Consider the following 19,014-nt stretch of genomic DNA (forward strand, 5'->3'; position numbering starts at 1 on the left):
CCGAGGCTAGTCTGATCCTGAATTTACTCATATATTTCCATCCTGTGAGCGACGCAGACTCGGTCTCGATCTTTAAGTCTTTATTGAAGACTCATCTCTTCAGTAGGTCCTATGATCGACTGTATTCTGGCCCAGGTGTGTGAAGGTGAACGGAAAGGCACTGGAGAAACAAACTGCCTTTGCTGTCTCTGCCTGGCCGATTCCTCTCTCTCCACTGGGATTCTCTGCCTTTAACCCTATTTATTACAGGGGCTGAGTCACTGGCTAACTGGTGCTCTTCCGTACCGTCCCTAGGAGGGGTACACCACTTGAGTGGGTTGAGTCACTGATGTGATCTTCCTGTCCGGGTTGGGTGATCTTCCTGTCCTTTGGGGGTGATGCTGGTCATTTTTGAACATCTTGGCCATGTTCTGTTATTATCTCCACCCGGCACAGCCAGAAGAGGACTGGCCACCACACGTAGCCTGGTTCCACTCTAGGTTTCTTCCTAGGTTCCGGCCTTTCTAGGGAGTGTTTCCTAGCCACCGTGCTTCTACACCTGCATTGCTTGCATTTTGGGGTTTTAGGCTGGGTTTCTGTACAGCACTTTGAGATATCAGCTGATGTAATAAGGGCTTTATAAATACATTCAAATTATTGATTGATTGATCCTTCCTTCTGTCTCTTTCTTCTTCTCTTTCTCTCCCTTTCTCCCCCTCTTCTTACTCAATCTTCACCTACTTCCCTCCCTCCCTCCCTCCCTCCCTCCCTCCCTCCCTCCCTCCCTCCCTCCCTCCCTCCCTCCCTCTCCTACTAAAGGTAATGTGAAGTCATGCATTTACAACAGAGCTGCTTTGGAACACAGCCATCTGTCCACCATGTTGTCGAAGAGCAATGTAAAGTAAAAAAAACAGACACTGTGTTTCACTTTGAACTGTTTTCATCTTGGACCATGAACATGTAGATCAAGGGGACTTGCGTAGGGCTGGGGCCAGAACCAGGGGGAAACAACGTAATTATCTCTCTCGCTCGCTCTCTCGCTCTCCTGGAGAAGTTGGCAGACTCAGCATGCTATATTACCTTTCCCAGAGTGCATTGGTGTCGGGGTTGTTTGACTGAAAGCCACATCTCCCCTTGGAACCCTCAGATCATGTTTGGAGTGTCAGTACCGCAGTTCCGCTGTGTTTGTGTTTGAGACACGTTCTGGTAAACAACGTGTTTGTATGTGTGACTCTAAGAGCATAAGGTCTCCGTAGCGATAGCGTCAGACAACACGGCTGGAGAGTGTGTGGGAATGTTTCAGGAGGATAGAGAAAAGGATGGTTGGCTGCCGAACAACGTCTTCAATTATTGATCAACACGGTGCCCAAATCCCATGTCCCAGTTCCATAATATCCTCTATGTCAACACCAGAGTGGCACTGCTGTCACAGCCAACATTAACACTCAGTCACATGACAAAGGCCTAGTTTCATTCTATATGAGTGATATTTAGCTGATGATCATACAAATGGACTGCCATCACTCAATCACCTCAATACAAATGGACTGCCATAACTCATCTACCTCAGTACAAATGGACTGCCATCACTCATCTACCTCAATACAAATGGACTGCCATCACTCATGTACCTCAATACAAATGGACTGCCATCACTCATCTACCTCAATACAAATGGACTGCCATCACTCATCTACCTCAATACAAATGGATTGCCATCACTCATCTACCTCAATACAAATGGACTGCCATCACTCATGTACCTCAATACAAATGGACTGCCATCACTCATCTACCTCAATACAAATGGACTGCCATCACTTACACACCTCAGTACAAATGGACTGCCATCACTCATCTACCTCAATACAAATGGAATGCCATCACTCATCTACCTCAATACAAATGGACTGCCATCACTCATCTACCTCGATACAAATGGACTGCCATCACTCATCTACCTCAGTACAAATGGACTGCCATCACTCATGTACCTCAATACAAATGCACTGCCATCACTCATCTACCTCAATACAAATGGACTGCCATCACTCATCTACCTCAATACAAATGTACTGCCATCATTCATCTACCTCAGAGGCTATGTCAAGTCAGTATAACATGGATCATGCAGTGATGTCTTCTGAAACAGCTGCACAGGCTTTTATACAGTTAAAGTTAGTATATTGCAATCTCTCTCCATATTTCCTTGGAGAGAAAAGGATATGAAAGAGTAATATTACAGAGACTGATGATATCAGGCTCATGAGTAATAACCATGCCAATGCTGATCTATTCCACTGAGGTACTGTAACCTCAATATAGACCAATACATCCTACACAAACACACGCACATACATACACACACACACCAGGTCAACCGGCCCTGTGTGCCTCTCATTTTATCCCCCTGATATCACTGACGGTTCCAAAATTACACCCTATTCACTACATTGTACAACACCGGCTCCGACGCTCGTCAGATGTGGCAGGGCTTGCAAACTATACAGACTACAAAGGGAAGCACAGCCACAAGCTGCCCAGTGACACAAGCCTACTAGATGAACTAAATATCTTCTATGCTCGCTTCGAGGCAAGCAACACTGAAGCATACATGACAGCATCAGATGTTCCAGATGACTGTGTGATCAAATCAAATCAAATGTATTTATATGGCCCTTCTTAAATCAGCTGATATCTCAAAGTGCTGTACAGAAACCCAGCCTAAAACCACAAACAGCAAGCAATGCAGGTGTAGAAGTCTCATCTCTTCAGTGGGTCATGTGATTGAGTATAGTCTGGCCCAGGAGTGTGTGAAGGTGAACGGAAAGGCTCTGGAGCAACGAACCGCCCTTGCTGTCTCGGCCTGGCCAGTTCCCCTCTTTCCACTGGGATTCTCTGCCTCTAACCCTATTACAGGGGCTGAGTCACTGGCCTACTGGTGCTCTTTCATGCCGACCCTAGGATTGGTGCGTCACTTGAGTAGGTTGAGTCACTGATGTGATCTTCCTGTCTGGGATGGCGCCCCCCCTTGGGTTGTGCCGTGGCGGAGATCTTTCTGGGCTACTCTCGGCCTTGTCTCAGGATAGTAAGTTGGTGGTTGAAGATATTCCTCTAGTTGTGTGGGGGCTGTGCTTTGGCAAAGTGGGTGGGGTTATATCCTTCCTGTTTGGTCTTGTCCGGGGGTATCATCGGATGGGGCCACAATGTCTCCTGACCCCTCCTGTCTCAGCCTCCAGTATTTATGCTGCAGTAGTTTATGTGTCAGGGGGCTAGGGTCAGTTTGTTATATCTGGAGTACTTCTCCTGTCTTATCCGGTATCCTGTGTGAATTTAAGTATGCTCTCTCTAATTCTCTCTTTCTCTCTTTCTTTCTATCTCTCGGAGGACCTGAGCCCTAGGACCATGCCTCAGGACTATCTGGCATGATGACTCCTTGCTGTCCCCAGTCCACCTGGCCGTGCTGCTGTTCCAGTTTCAACTGTTCTGCCTGCGGCTATGGAATCCTGACCTGTTCACCGGACGTGCTACCTGTCCCAGACCATGTTGGCCATATTCAGTTATACTCTCCACCCGGCACAGCCAGAAGAGGACTGGCCACCCCTCATAGCCTGGCTCCTCTCTATGTTTCTTCCTAGGTTTTGGCCTTTCTAGGGAGTTTTTCCTAGCCAATGTGCTTCAACACCTGCATTGCTTGCTGTTTGGGGTTTTAGGCTGGGTTTCTGTACAGCACTTTGAGATATCAGCTGATGTACGAAGGGCTATTTTTATAAATGTGATGATGATGAGAAGCACGGTGGCTAGGAAAAACCTGACGGTTGAATAACTGTCTGGTATAGCAACTGCTCCGCCTCCGACTGCAAGGCACTACAAAGGATAGTGCGTACTGCCCAGTACATCACTGGGGCCAAGCTTCCTGGCATCTAGGACCTCCATTCCAGGCGGTGTCAAAGTAAGGTCCAAAACAGTGCAAATAATCCAGCCAACCTAGTCACCCAGGGCCTCAACATCATGTTCTAAATCTGTTGTGAGCAGAACCTAAGCAATCAGCATTAACTACTAGCAAGTGATGGCATTCACAGCCGACCTCTCAGACGAGCTCCAGCTAGCCGTTTCTACACAATAGGATGCATGTTCTCTTGTCTGGAATGGGCTTTTCAATTACCCACAACTTTTTCCATCTGAATCAAAGTGGGGAGGCTCAAGCGGGTAATGGAATTCATTGTGCGATTGCAGCATTAAAAAGCCTGTCTGATTGCCTGGTACTGTATGCTGGATCTGAAGGCTCCTTGGAAGGGTGGGAGAGAGACTGGGAGGGAGGGAGAATGGGAGGGAGAATGGGAGAGAGGGAGAATGGGAGGGAGGGAGAATGGGAGGGAGGGAGAGAGAGAGATAGGGAGGGAGGGCAGGAGGGAGGAAGGGAGAATGGGAGGGAGGGCGAGACAGTGTATGTTGAAGTGTTAGAGGTGTCAGGGAGGAGAGGAGTTGAGGGAAGAAGAGCAGGAGAGGCGAGGAAGATAGGAGAGGAGAAGATGGGAGGAGTGTGTGTTGAAACAGCCTATCAGTGATGTATGTGACGAGGAACCTATGGGTTTGGCTCATGCAGACAACAGATAGAAATACGTAATGGAAACAAATATAACCAAATAAAGCCCTGTCCAACATGGTCTATTTATTGACTATTGTTAGGTTCTTATTTTCAGAGTAAATAACTCAATGGACGCTAGAGAAGCTTAACCAAGTTTAATTCTTCCCAAAGTGTCGATACAGCTGCATTCAGACATCATGTTTCCACCACCACAAGGTATATTTACTCCAATTTAGGCACTCCTCCTCCTCTCCAGTCCTTCCATATGTTATGGTCCGACAGGAAGAGGAAGTGATGTGTTAATAAACCATTCCTTCTCCCTTAAGGTCACCTGACCTCAACCCCCTTGATGTCTAATCCAAAACTCTCCACCCGTATCACCTATAGTATTCCTGTGACTGCCTCCTGTCCACCCAGCACATTCCAAAGCCATCTGTCTCCTACAGATAACCATTAACTTCTGATGTAACAACCATTCGCTATCACTCCTCAGATACTATAGTATCACTGATGTAACAACCATTCTCTATCACCCCCCAGATACTATAGCATTACTGATGTACCAACCATTCTCTATCACTACTGATGTAACAACCATTCTCTATCACTCCTCAGGTACTATAGTATTACTTCTGATCTACTGTATCATGTCTCTTGTATAGAAATTTTAAAAGTTTACTCCAGAATCCAACACTATATACACCAAAAGATACGTCCCTCATCACAACACCGAGACATCTGAACACCAACGTGCACAGAAATACCCATCTTTTTTTAGACTATGTCTCAAAAGGATTTAGTGCCGAGGTATACTCTCCCTCTCCCTCTCCCTCTCCCTCTCCCTCTCCCTCTCCCTCTTCCTCTCTGTCTGTGTGGCAAGTCCTGGGTAAGCTTTACCTGCAGCTATCTACATTCCCTGGCGTGATACTGTGTGAGTCACTAGCAACACATCAGTCCCTGGGCTGCAGGGGGCTTTATTATGGGTTTAAGAGGAGAGGGGACATCCAGTACAGTGCTTATACAATCTTCTAGAACACACCACAACACGCAGAGAGCATGCTACAAGTTATAGCGCTTCACCGGTGATTCCTCGCGGTAGGTTTAATCACTTTTTAAACAGTTAATTTTAAAGTGTTGCTGTGCTGTTATAAAACTCTGAGCTGTTGTTATCAAAGTGTTAATACATAAGCTTCTTGGCTGGAGCCTCTGTAACTACGGAAACGCTCAGTGCTTTTCTGTTTTATGCTTTGCATAAGCAGTAGTCCTTAAACGGTCTATACCAATTTGAGAAAAATGGGTATTAACGGTTCTCTAGTCTATAATGAGGGAATTATTCAGAGCGTCCTAGAGCTCAGCCATTTAAATCGTCCATTTTATTAGATTATTAGACAAACTGGATAAGAAACAATGTGATAATTTCAGCTCGACCAAAACAAGCCTTGAGCTAGCTGTTCAGAGACAGAGAGTGAGAGAGAGAGATGGAGAGAGAAAGAGTGAGCGAGAGTCGGAGAGAGAGAGTGATTAAAATTAGGCCTTTGAATCTTTACTCTCTTTATAAGAACCTGTCATTACTGCTACCCAAATCATCAAGCAAAAAATAATAATAATAATAAAAAAATATACCATTACATCAGATGTTACTTGTACAGAAACATAGAAATAGAATGACTAGAACGACCACAACGGGATATTTATTTCCTATTTCTATGGTACCAACAGCTTTTGTATAATATCAAGGCATAATACAAACAGATGCTTTAAAGATTAGAGGATTACAGAAATACAACGTAATTAATAGTTTGCGTGACTCCAATGACTTAAAAACCAGATAACGCCTGTTCTCTGTACCTTTTCCAATTCCATTCTTCGTTCTCATTATAAACCTATCAGCTCCAAAGAGCAGTCCCACAGAGCCCTGTCGGCCATGTCTCGACCATGTCTCGACCATGTCTCGACCATGTCTCGGCCATGTCTCGACCATGTCTCGGCCCTGTCGGCCATGTCTCGGCCCTGTCGGCCATGTCTCGACCATGTCTCGACCATGTCTCGACCATGTCTCGGCCATGTCTCGACCATGTCTCGACCATGTCTCGACCATGTCTCGACCATGTCTCGGCCATGTCTCGACCATGTCTCGACCATGTCTCGATGCCATGGTAGCTAGTTAATCTTCAAGTCCTACTGTGTGCTGTTGCACCGCGGCTGATCCTACAACAACATCAGCTTACTGTCCTAAAGGCTAAAGGATCCCTGAGGGGCTGGATAATTGGGGAAGACCTTTGGTTAGACTTTAGTCTGGTCACTGCGCGCACACACACACACGCACACACACACACACACGCACACACGCACACACGCACACACACGCACACACATGCACACACACACACACACACGCGCACACGCACACACACACACACACACACACACACACACATGCACACACACGTACACACACGAGCACACACGTACACACACGAGCGCACACGCACACACACGCACACACACACACGCACAAGCACGCACACACACAACCGCACACGCACACACACGCACACACACAAGCGCACACGCACATGCACGCACACACATACGGACACGCATGTGCACATGCACACACACACACACGTGCACTCGCGCACACACAGAGACAAGCACAGACACTGTAATACTTGTACCCTTTTCTATTTGATTGAGCAGCAGCTGCCATTTTGAATAATTATCTATAATGGATCATGGATGGATAATGGCTTTATTGAAGGCACTGTGTTTGGAGGTCTTGGGCTATCAATGAGCTAAGGTCATTCTTATCTAACCTTTACGTAAGTCATTGAGAACCAATTCTATTCTACAACAATTTGCTGACATTTCCATTCAACCATTATAGGATGTAAATACAGTGGGGAAAACAACTATTTTAGGTTTTCTTTAAGAAGCCCTCCTGTTCTCCACTCATTACCTGTATTACAGTTTTTTTTTGATTGCTAAACGACAGTGGACACACCTGGAGTCACATGTGCAAAACTCTAACTACAGTCTGCACAGCAGCAGTTCATGTGGACCAAACTCTAGTTCGTTTTTCATTGCTTGAACACAGTTTTCAAAACTCTACACACTTATCCCATGACTTTAACCACAACCTGCACAACACTGTGGATTTACAGCACTTTGTTCAAATGCTAACACACTGCTGTCAAAACTGTGAACCACACATTCAAAACGGAATAGATTTCAGCCTTGTGCCTTTCAAACACTGCTGATTGCAATTTCAGCTGAAAGGCTAAGCAGGTGTCTTGTTTTAGACTTGTTAGTGAACACACACACATATTACAGTATATATAGGTAGAGCTCAGAAAGACTCATTTTGGAAATGGAACAAGGAAGATGGGTTCGTGGAGGGAGAAGGGTGGCAGGGAGAGGGCGGATGCGTGGAGGAAGACAAAGAAGACAAAGAGCTGTTATTTCAGATGAAATAAGGGCTACACTTATAGACCATGTCGTGAACCATGGTCTCTCATTGAGAGAGGCAGGGTTGAGGGTGCAACCCAATCTGCAAAGATCCACAGTGGCAGAGGAAAAATATTTTCAGATGCGCAGGAAAATGCTATTGTTGACATGGTTGTTGTCAACAATGCAATAAAACTGCGGGAGATTCAAGATAGAGTGCTGGCTGATAATGATATATTTGAACATGTTAATTCTGTCAGCACAACAACTATTGCTCGAGTCCTAAAGAAACACCAAGTTACAATGAAACAGTTATACATTGTACCGTTCGAGAGAAACAGTGAACGGGTAAAAGAGCAAAGATACCAATATGTCAAGGTAAGACGTCTGAGGTTACGTACACAGCTATACAAAATATTTACAGTAAAAAAAAAACACTAGCATTTCTACAGTAAAACTGTGCACTTACTGTTTTTCAGAGAGTAATGGAGGTGGAAGCACTGGAAAGACCACATTAATTTGTATTTATCGATGAAGCTGGATTTAACCTTGCCAAAACACGGCACAGAGGAAGGAATATTATAGGTCAAAGGGCCACTGTGGAGGTTCCAGGCCAAAGGGGGGGAAATATCACCATGTGTGCTGCAATGGCCAATGATGGTTTGCTTCTCAACACACCACTCATTGGCCCATACAACACAGAAAGGCTTATAGCTTTCCTAGAACCGCTCTATGCTCAGCTAGTGCCAGCAGAACAGGGGGAGCCAGTAAGAAACCCCCAAGTTTTTGTCATAGTTTGCGATAACGTTGCTTTTCACCACTCTGCAGCTGTCACAGATTGGTTCGCAGCACATCACAGATCTATGGTTTTGTACCTGCCTGCATATTCACCCTTCCTCAACCCAATAGAGGTGTTTTTCTCTGCCTGGAGGTGGAAAGTGTTTGGTCACCACCCACATGACCAAATGTCTCTTTTGGAAGCCATGCGTGCCGGATGTGAGGACACGAGTCCAGAGGACTGCCAGGGATGGATAAGGCACTCCAGAAGGTTCTTCCCCAGGTGCATGGCAATAGAAAACATTAGATGTGATGTTGAAGAAAACCTGTGGCCTGATGCTAGAGAGAGGCAGGATTAGCCCTTCAATTATTTGTTCGAATTACAGTATGTACTTTTAGTTTCTACCTTTTTTTTCTCATTACTGTAATTCTGTAAATTACTACAGACTATTGAAGCAAACTGCTAATTTTCATTTACCTTAAATAATTGTTATGTTCTAAAAAATGTAATAAATCATGTGAAAGAATGTCACTCTTTTCTTTGAAGAAAATATTACTTTGTATGAAGTCACTGAAATTGTTCAAACTGTAAAGATGAAAAGTTTGTATTTTCTGTATTGGTGTTTGATGCTAGTGTTTTTACACTCAGTGTGTTCTGAGTGACAGTGTGTGTTATCTCAGTGAGGGTTGTGCATAGTGTTTGGCTGCACTGAGCGTGTTTTGAGCCATGTGTTAAGAGTTGTGTTGCTTGGAATGGGTTTTGCAGGTGATGTGAACTGTTTAGCTCAGGTGACTAGTGGTAGTGCAGACTGTAGTTAGAGTTTTGCACATGTGACTCCAGTTGTGTCCACTGTTGTTTAGCAATCGAAAAAACCTGTAACTGCACCTGTTTGAACTCGTTACCTGTATAAAAGACACCTGTCCACACACTCAATCAAACAGAATCCAACCTCTCCACAATGGTCAAGACCAGAGAGCTGTGTAAGAACATCAGGGTTAAAATTGTAGACCTGCACAAGGCTGGGATGGGCTACAGGACAATAGGCAAGCAGCTTGCTGAGAAGGCAACAACTGTTGGCGCAATTATTAGAAAATGGAAGAAGTTCAAGATGATGGTCAATCACCCTCGGTCTGGGGCTCCATGCAAGATCTCACTTCGTGGGACATCAATGATCATGAGGAAGGTGAGGGATCAGCCCAGAACTACACGGCAGGACCTGGTCAATGACCTGAAGAGAGCTGAACCATTAGTAATACACTACGCCGTCATGGATTAAAATCCTGCAGCACACGCAAGCTCCCCCTGCTCAAGCCAGCGCATGTCCAGGCCCGTCTGAAGTTTGCCAATGACCATCTGGATGATCCAGAGGAGGAATGGTAGAAGGTCATGTGGTCTGATGAGACGAAAATAGAGTTTTTGGTCTAAACTCCACTCGCTGTGTTTGGAGGAAGAAGGATGAGTACAACCCCAAGAACACCATCCCAACCGTGAAGCATGGAGGTGGAAACATCATTCTTTGGGGATGCTTTTCTGCAAAGGGGACAGGACGACTGCACCATATTGAGTGGAGGATGGATGGGGCCATGTATCGCAAGATCTTGGCCAACCACCTCCTTCCTTCAGTAAGAGCATTGAAGATGGGTCGTGGCTGAGTCTTCCAGCATAACAACGACACGAAACACACAGCCAGGGCAACTAAGGAGTGGCTCCGTAAGAAGCATCTCAAGGTCCTGGAGTGGCCTAGCCAGTCTCCAGACCTGAACCCAATATAACATCATTGGAGGGAGCTGAAAGTCATTATTGCCCAGCGACAGCCCCGAAACCTGAAGGATCTGGAGAAGGTCTGTATGGAGGAGTGGGCCAAAATCCCTGCTGCAGTGTGTGCAAACCTGATCAAGAACTACAGGAAACGTATGATCTCTGTAAGTGCAAACAAAGGTTTCTGTACCAAATATTAAGTTCTGCTTTTCCGATGTATCAAATACTTATGTCATGCAAATTAATTACTTAAAAATCATACAATGCGCCTCCCGAGTGGCGCAGTGGTTAAGGGCGCTGTACTGCAGCGCCAGCTGTGCCATCAGAGACTCTGGGTTCCCGCCCAGGCTCTGTCGTATCCGGCCGCGACCGGGAGGTCTGTGGGGCGACGCACAATTGGCCTAGCGTCGTCTGGGTTAGGTAGGGCTTGGCCGGTAGGGATGTCCTTGTCTCATCGCGCACCAGCGACTCCTGTGGCGGGCCGGGCGCAGTACGCGCTAACCAAGGTTGCCAGGTGCACAGTGTTTCCTCCGACACATTGGTGTGGCTGGCTTCCGGGTTGGATGCGCACTGTGTTAAGAAGCAGTGCGGCTTGGTTGGGTTGTGTATCGGAGGACGCATGACTTTCAACCTTCGTCTTTCCCGAGCCCATACTGGAGTTGTAGCGATGAGACAAGATAGTAGCTACTAAAAACATTTGGATACCACGAAATTGGGGATAAAAAAGGGGGTAATAAAATAATAATAATAAATAAATAAATTATACAATGTGATTTTATGGATTTTAAAATTACAGACCTCTACATGCTTTGTAAGTAGGAAAACTTGCTAAATCGGCAGTGTATCAAATACTTGTTCTCCCCACTGTATATACAGTACATCTCTTAAAATCTACAAGAGAGACCGATTGGAATTATCAGTGAAATTATTAGCCTGTGTTAAAATGGAGGGCATCCTATGAATATTTGTGGCATTAATTTGTAAAATACAATTATATTTTATGATAAATTATTTTGTGATCTGTCAGGAATGAAAACCTTTGCTGCTAACAACTTGGAGGCAATTTAAAACAGATGAAGCTTGGCTGGAGAAAGACAGTCAGCTCTGATTTAAAAAAAATGCTTTGATTTCCTTCCTATCGAGGTTTCTGCAGTTACCAAACCAGATGAATTGAGGAGAGGCATTTTCCATATTTTCGTCTCTGACCCCACTCCTCTTCTTTTCCTGACTTCTCTCTCTCTCTCTCTCTCTCTCTCTCTCTCTCTCTCTCTCTCTCTCTCTCTCTCGCTCTCTCGCTGCTGTTTCTCTCTCTCTCTCCCTCTCTCTCTCTCTCCCCTCTCTCTCTCTCTCTCTCTCTCTCTCTCTCTATCGCTCTCTCTCTCTCTCTCGCTCTCTCGCTCTCTCGCTCCTGTTTCTCTCTCTCAGACACACATTCCTCTAGACTGTAAAGCAGCTGAAATTGGTGCATGGCCTTCATGTTGTGTGAACAGATGGCGAGGTTGGAGCAGTGTACATCCAACAGCTCGTTGCAACACGCTCACTTCAGAGATGAGGGGAGTCTTTAAGGAGAGACAGGCACTCAATCTGTTGGCGCAGTAGTATCCTCTCTACATCCCTGTCTCCCTCTCTCCTCAACATCACTACTTTCACACCACATCAACACATTCCTCTGCCACCTTTCCAAGGAAGTTTGGTAAATCTATAGTCGATGGCCATCTTTTCTGATTATTATGTAAATAAGTAAACAACAACAACAACAACAGCATAAGGACGTCATGAGATGTTGGGATGCACAGCTGATTCACACAGGGTTTCCATGACACAGTGACACACACGTGTCAGACAGACATGGTTTTTATTAAGTATTTATTAAGATTCACTTCGTTGTGAGAGAAATGTGTGACAGATAACTGTAGAAGACAAGGGACGTACTATGTATGTATTATAGATGTGCCTCTGTTAGAAACGTACGATCTGATTCAACCATTTACATTGTGGGTCACGGTTTAGAAACATCACAGCAGTTTAACTCTAGTCCTGGAGTCAGCCAATTAAGTACTTATCAGCTTAGAACCAGGGAGAAGCATCAGTAACTGAAATATTAGTTTAGAACCAGGGAGAAGCATCAGTAACTGAAATATTAGTTTAGAACCAGGGAGAAGCATCAGTAACTGAAATATTAGTTTAGAACCAGGGAGAAGCATCAGTAACTGAAATATTAGTTTAGAACCAGGGAGAAGCATCAGTAACTGAAATATTAGTTTAGAACCAGGGAGAAGCATCAGTAACTGAAATACCAGTTTAAAACCAGGGAGAAGGGAAATTTCTTGAACTACTACAGTAAGGAGTCACTGTAAATACACCGAGGCCCCTGAAAACCTGGCAATTTAGTAGTAAAACTAACAATGTAGTGCTGGATGTCATCTCCCTGCCGAGGGTTAGATAGGAGCACAGTGTAGACTGAAGGGTTAGTCCCATGTGGCTCAGTTTGTAGAGCATGGCACTTGCAAAAGCTATAGGGCACACAGTAGTAGTCTAAAAGATAGCTTACGATGTGTAGCATGATGTAGTCCCCTAGTCGTGGAGCGCTGTCGATGCGAACCAGGATTCCATCCCTGATGGTGGTGCTGAAGCCCACAGCCAGACGGTCGGTACGCGTGCTGGGCCTCTCGTTGTTAGGCCACGTATACGTGATCAGACCCCCGCCCTTACCGAAGATATACGTGGTACCAGCTGCAGAGAGACAGGGAGAGAGATGTTTTAGAAAAACTATATTGGTACATTTCAGCTAATGTAGATAGCAAAATCAATGCTCAAGTTGAAAAACATCACCTCATCGAAAGAGAGAGAGGGAGAGAGGGGTTGAAAGGGAGCGAGAGAGATACTGAGAGAGAAAGAGAGCGAGAGACCGAGAGAGAAAGAGAGACCGAGAGAGAGAGACTGAGAGAGAAAGAGAGAGATACTGAGAGAGAAAGAGAGACCGAGAGAGAGAGACTGAGAGAGAAAGAGAGACCGCGAGAGAGAGACTGAGAGAGAAAGAGAGAGATACTGAGAGAGAAAGAGAGACAGAGAGAGAGAGACTGAGAGAGAAAGAGAGAGATACTGAGAGAGAAAGAGAGCGAGAGACCGAGAGAGAAAGAGAGACCGAGAGAGAGAGACTGAGAGAGAAAGAGAGAGATCAAAATCAATTCAAATTCAAGAATTGAATTGGAATTTAAGACCAATTTCCAACTCAATTCAGAAATGACCCCAACCCAGAAACCAGGGATGGTGCGGTCACATTTCACATTTGTCCTCCAAAGTGGATTCACCTTGTTTGGGATAAAGGCCATAAAACCAAATCCTCCCACATCACTTAGTCAATGGTGTAAAGGCAAGTCCTCCATGTTCTAAATACTAATCTTATTCAGAAAGTCTACCACATGAGGTGGGAGACGACAGATCCCAGGGTGCATTCTCTGACCTAAAGCAACTCTTTAAAATAGTCCCTGCCTGGGAATAACAGGCGCAGAGGCCAACAATCGAATAAGTCTCCCAATCCTCATGTATTATACATAAGCCTGCAAACCAAGAACAAAGGCCGGTAGTAGGAAAAAAATCGAAGAACCTTCCTCTGGTTTAATATAACATGCAGAGTGAGAAAAAGGGTAGAAAGCCTGAAATACATTGTCTACTAGAGAGAGAGAGAGAGACACAGGCAGGCAGGCAGGCAGACAGACAGACAGGCAGGCAGGCAGGCAGGCAGGCAGGCAGGCAGGCAGGCAGGCAGGCAGGCAGGCAGGCAGACAGACAGACAGACAGACAGACAGACAGACAGACAGACAGACAGACAGACAGACAGACAGACAGACAGACAGACAGACAGACAGACAGACAGACAGACAGACAGACAGCAAGAAAGACAGACAGAGAGAGACACGGACAGAGTGAGACATAGACAGAGAGAGACAGATAGAGAGAGACACAGACAAAGAGAGATAGACACAGACAGAGATAGACACAGACAGAGAGAGACACAGACAGAGAGAGAGAGAGAGACAGAGAGAGAGACAGACAGAGACACAGAAAGAGACACAGAAAGAGACACAGACACAGTGAGAGACATAGGCAGACAGAGACACAGACAGAGATAGACACAGACAGAGACACACAGAGACAGAGATAGACACACAGACAGATATAGACACAGACAGACATATAGAGAGGAATTCAAAGTTAGGGTGCATTGTATTTAAACCCACAAAACAGCCCGCATAAGACATCACTATAAAACGGTCAGGATCTATAGAAATCCTCAGCCAGCTCACTCACTGTAAACATCATCAAGAGATCAAAGAGACCTTTAGCAAAGTGCCTGATAGATCAATAGGCTGGAGCTACTGTTTGGACGGAGCTATTCACAACCACTCGGCCTCTGACGGGCTGTGTGTGTGTGTGTGTGTGTGTGTGTGTGTGTGTGTGTGTGTGTGTGTGTGTGTGTGTGTTTGTATGTGTGTGTGTGTGTGTGGGTGTGTGTGTATGTGTGTGTGTGTTTGTATGTGTGTGTATGTGTGTGTGTGTGTGTGTTTGTATGTGTGTGTATGTGGGTGTATGTGTGTGTGTGTATGTGTGTGCGTGTGTGTGTGTGTGTGTGTGTTTGTATGTGTGTGTGTGTGTTTGTATGTGTGTGTGTGTGTGTGTGTGTGTGTGTGTGTGTGTGTATGTGTGTGTGTGTTTGTGTGTTTGTGTGTTTGTATGTGTGTGTGTGTGTGTGTATGTGTGTGTGTGTGTGTGTGCATGTGTGTGTGTGTGTGTGTGTGTGTGCATGTAACAAGAACCACAGTGCAGACTGAAGGCGATGCCAGATAAAACTTGCGGGGGGTCAATTAACTTGTTACTATTACTAGTTTAATAGAGAATGTGGCCTTCCTCCCCATCTCTCCATCAGTGTATTACTGATCCACCTCTCAAGCTTTCACCTCCAACATCTGTCTGAGTGGTCAGAAACAATCTGGTCTCTCTGAGTGGCCAGAACCAATCTGGTCTGTCTGAGTGGCCAGAAACAATCTGGTCTCTCTGAGTGGTCAGAAACAATCTGGTCTCTCTGAGTGGTCAGAAACAATCGGGTCTCTCTGAGTGGTCAGAAACATTTGGGTCTCTCTGAGTGGTCAGAAACAATCGGGTCTCTCTGATTGATCAGACACAATCTGGTCTCTCTGAGTGGTCAGAAACAATCGGGTTTGTCCTGCAGACTGAAGACCCAAGAGACTCAGGAACATACGGATGTAGAGCGAGAGGGAAGAGAGAGAGAGAGAGAGAGAGAGAGTCAGGAGGGAAAGAGAGAGAGAGAGCGACAGGAGGGAGAGAAAGAGAGGAAGAGAGACAGAATAGGAGAGAGAGAATAGAGGGATGGAGAGAATAGAGAGAGAAAGAGAGAGATGTGATCGAAGCCACCAGGTAACTGTCCCTTCAGGCACAGAGTTAAGACCCTGTAATAAACACACTCTTCTGGAACCTATTGGACTTGATCAGACACTATTAGATGTTTTGTAAGCTCAAGCCAGAACAGTCCATAGGCAGAATGAGGCAGCATATGGTACAGACGTGGACAGGACACTAATGTGAGATGTTTTAGTCCTACATATAATAATAATAATATACATATTTATCTTCAGCCCTACATATTGTATACAATGAGCATTCTTCAAAATGGTATAGTTCACAAAGCCCAGGAAGCTCTGGCTCATACTGTTAGACAGTGAGACAGCTGTAAGCCTTCAGCTAGGTCAGACTGGATCTGGCCTTGCTTTGTCATACTTGAAATGTTCCCTCCCTCCCTCCCTCCCTCCCTCCCTCCCTCCCTCCTTCCCTCCCTCCCTCCCTCCCTCCCTCCCTCCCTCACTCCCTGCCAGCTGAATTCAGATCAGTCGTGGAGTAAAAAGTAGCTATAGTGTGCGTGTATGAACTATATGTGTGTGTACTATGTGTGTGTGTGTGTGTGTGTGTGTGTGTGTGTGTGTGTGTGTGTGTGTGTGTGTGTGTGTGTGTGTGTGTGTGTGTGTGTGTATGTGTGTGTGTGTGTGTGTGTGTGTCTCTGCAGGCGTGTTTGAAACGATGTTTTTTTATCTAAACATTTCAACAATAGGAGGGCATATACAACATAACGATACCCAAACAACAGGTGATTTTCCCTAGGTTGGGGATAAAAAAAAATATATTAAACAAATTCTTTATAGCCCTTACACCCCAAAGGAGAGCTGCTCTCCAGGCGGTGGCTGTCACAGTCAATCATGCCATCCTCTTATTGAAAGGGTAATTCTACTCTTTAAGTTGGGCCCTTTGCTTATGACTTAAACAGATTCATTTTCTACCCCACTTAATAACTAATGCGGTGGGCTAAATCAAGTGTTTCTTGGTGGTCTTAAACACATCTACTGTGAAACAAAAGTGTACACTTCACACACATGTTTATTGACTTAAAATAAATAATAAATAATATAAAGTTATTATTATTATCAGAAGCTTTATAATTATGACATAAGGTCATAAATCACACGTCTACTCTATTCTCTCTCATATAGATTAATGAGCCAAATCTCTTTTTCGTTCGCTTTCATACTCAAAAGGAGTTTCCTTGCGAATCATTCTATTTGCACATTCAGATCAAAATGTTAGTTCATTAATATCATCACACCTTTTGAGTTTCTTCGTCCATGACATGAAATTATTCTAAAGAATTCAAGAAATAGGTTGTAGCTACATTTGTTTTGTTCCCTTGCCTGTTTGCCTGTGAGCCAACGCCACAGATGTTAGAACATTGAGACAAGATATTATGTGTGTAACAAATCTGAGTAGGTTGATGTGTATGATATTGGATGTGATATAGTGAAAGTGTGTACAACATCTGTATAAGAGTAAGACTATAATGTGTGATGTCCAAATAATTAATAACTTTGCCAATTTGCATGGTTGAGTATCTAGGTGTGTAACATGTAGTGCGTATAGCCTTAATATTAACACGATAATTGTAATCCATATTGTATCATTGTATCATAATTACCTTTAACATCAATGAAAAACACATCCCAACGTTTCCATAGCAATTGATGTATTCCTATTCTGATATCTTCCACTTGCTTGTTGTAAACATATATTAACTTGTAGACAAATACATAAAAAAGATAGACAAACAGTAAACACATTAAATTATAAAATAGTTCTCGACAATAGAGAGAGAGAAGTGTCATGATGTTGGCCTGGGGGATAGGTTTATGACAGTCATAAATACCTCTTTCCCCCTTTTTCCTCTCTCTACCCTACTGATGTGAAATTTGAAAATCCCTTGGTTAACATAGAGATTCTGGGAACATCAGAAGGTGGGGGGAAATGAACTATATTCTGGTAATCTGACCAATTGAACATATGCGGTGGTACTTAATGAATATGATGTCAGTTCGGTTGTCATCTGAGACATTCTCATCAATGATGAGACGACATAAACTCTACAGTGGAAAGTCTACACATCAGAGTTATTGGATTCACATGGAATTGTTGTTAAATTTAAATGTTTGAATATAACTATTGGTGAAGAGATGAAATGTAATTTTAGCTTCCAAATGAGAGATTTGGGTTTTCATTAGGTTAGGGCTCTGCTCAATCAGTGCCCCCCCCCCCCCTGTGAAGAGACATGGGCTATAAAACTTTTCAAACACGCCCTCCCCTCCCTTCCTGTATAAAGCCTTGACAACAAAATCACCTCCTGTTCCAAGTACGTGAGGTCTGCAGCCTCTGCGTTAAAAGGACTAACATGTCAACTACAGAACTAAGCCAACCTCAGCGTGAGCTTTGTTTGCGAATGGTATGAACTTTGAACTCTTATTCACTACAGAAGTGATACCTCCCAGCAGTTGAGTTAGCAACAGCAGCTGCAAACGTAGGCAAGGAAAGAACAGACAAAGTATCCCGTCTATCACACAACGACGTTACTACAAAGACTCGGTTTGGCAACACGGCCTTCCATTTACCACCAACCTACCGAAGCGGAGCTCAGAGTAAATATTTATTCAATTTTCCTTTTCCAAATGGGCGGTAATTTAGAATGCATAAGATATTGTATTTACGATAGCACAGGTTCTCCCTTTGTTCCTCAGTCTTCCCGCTCTTTCACTCAAACCCAGCCCCTTTTCTTTTGTGTTACCAGCTGTCATATCTGCTCCGCCCGCTAGGGACGTTTTCCTTTATGACGTAATTTGTAATCAAGTTATGATTTAATTATGCGTATGTGTAATTCTGTGTGATTAGTTAGGTATTTAGTAAATAAATAGTTAAACCCAAATTTTGCATTGCTGATTCAACTTGTTAGCCAGGGTTCGTGAAGATAACCAAGATTTTACAACTTTCAGATGAGACTGAATTAAGGTGACAATTATTATTGACTGCTATTGATGTAAAATATTACTAGGTCTTTAAGAGTATATTCGGAAGA

General features: G+C 44.4%; 1 protein-coding gene across 16 annotated transcripts in view; it reads right to left on the reverse strand.

Annotated features, from left to right (window-relative positions):
- Positions 1 to 19,014, reverse strand: part of LOC110522572 (neurexin-3b) — a 628,889-nt gene that overhangs the window by 144,969 nt on the left and 464,906 nt on the right. For all 16 annotated transcript variants that reach the window (XR_016495480.1, XR_016495481.1, XR_016495482.1 and 13 more), the window contains one exon: positions 13,102 to 13,283. Coding sequence is in view for 12 of the 16 variants with exons in the window: in XM_090233216.1 (XP_090089342.1) it covers positions 13,102 to 13,283 (182 nt within the window). In the remaining 4 variants the exon portion in view is untranslated. The remainder of the gene's footprint in view (positions 1 to 13,101; positions 13,284 to 19,014) is intronic.

The sequence above is a fragment of the Oncorhynchus mykiss genome, chromosome 4 (genome assembly GCF_057628025.1).
Source record: "Oncorhynchus mykiss isolate SJ-2025 chromosome 4, ASM5762802v1, whole genome shotgun sequence".
NCBI lineage: Eukaryota > Metazoa > Chordata > Actinopteri > Salmoniformes > Salmonidae > Oncorhynchus > Oncorhynchus mykiss.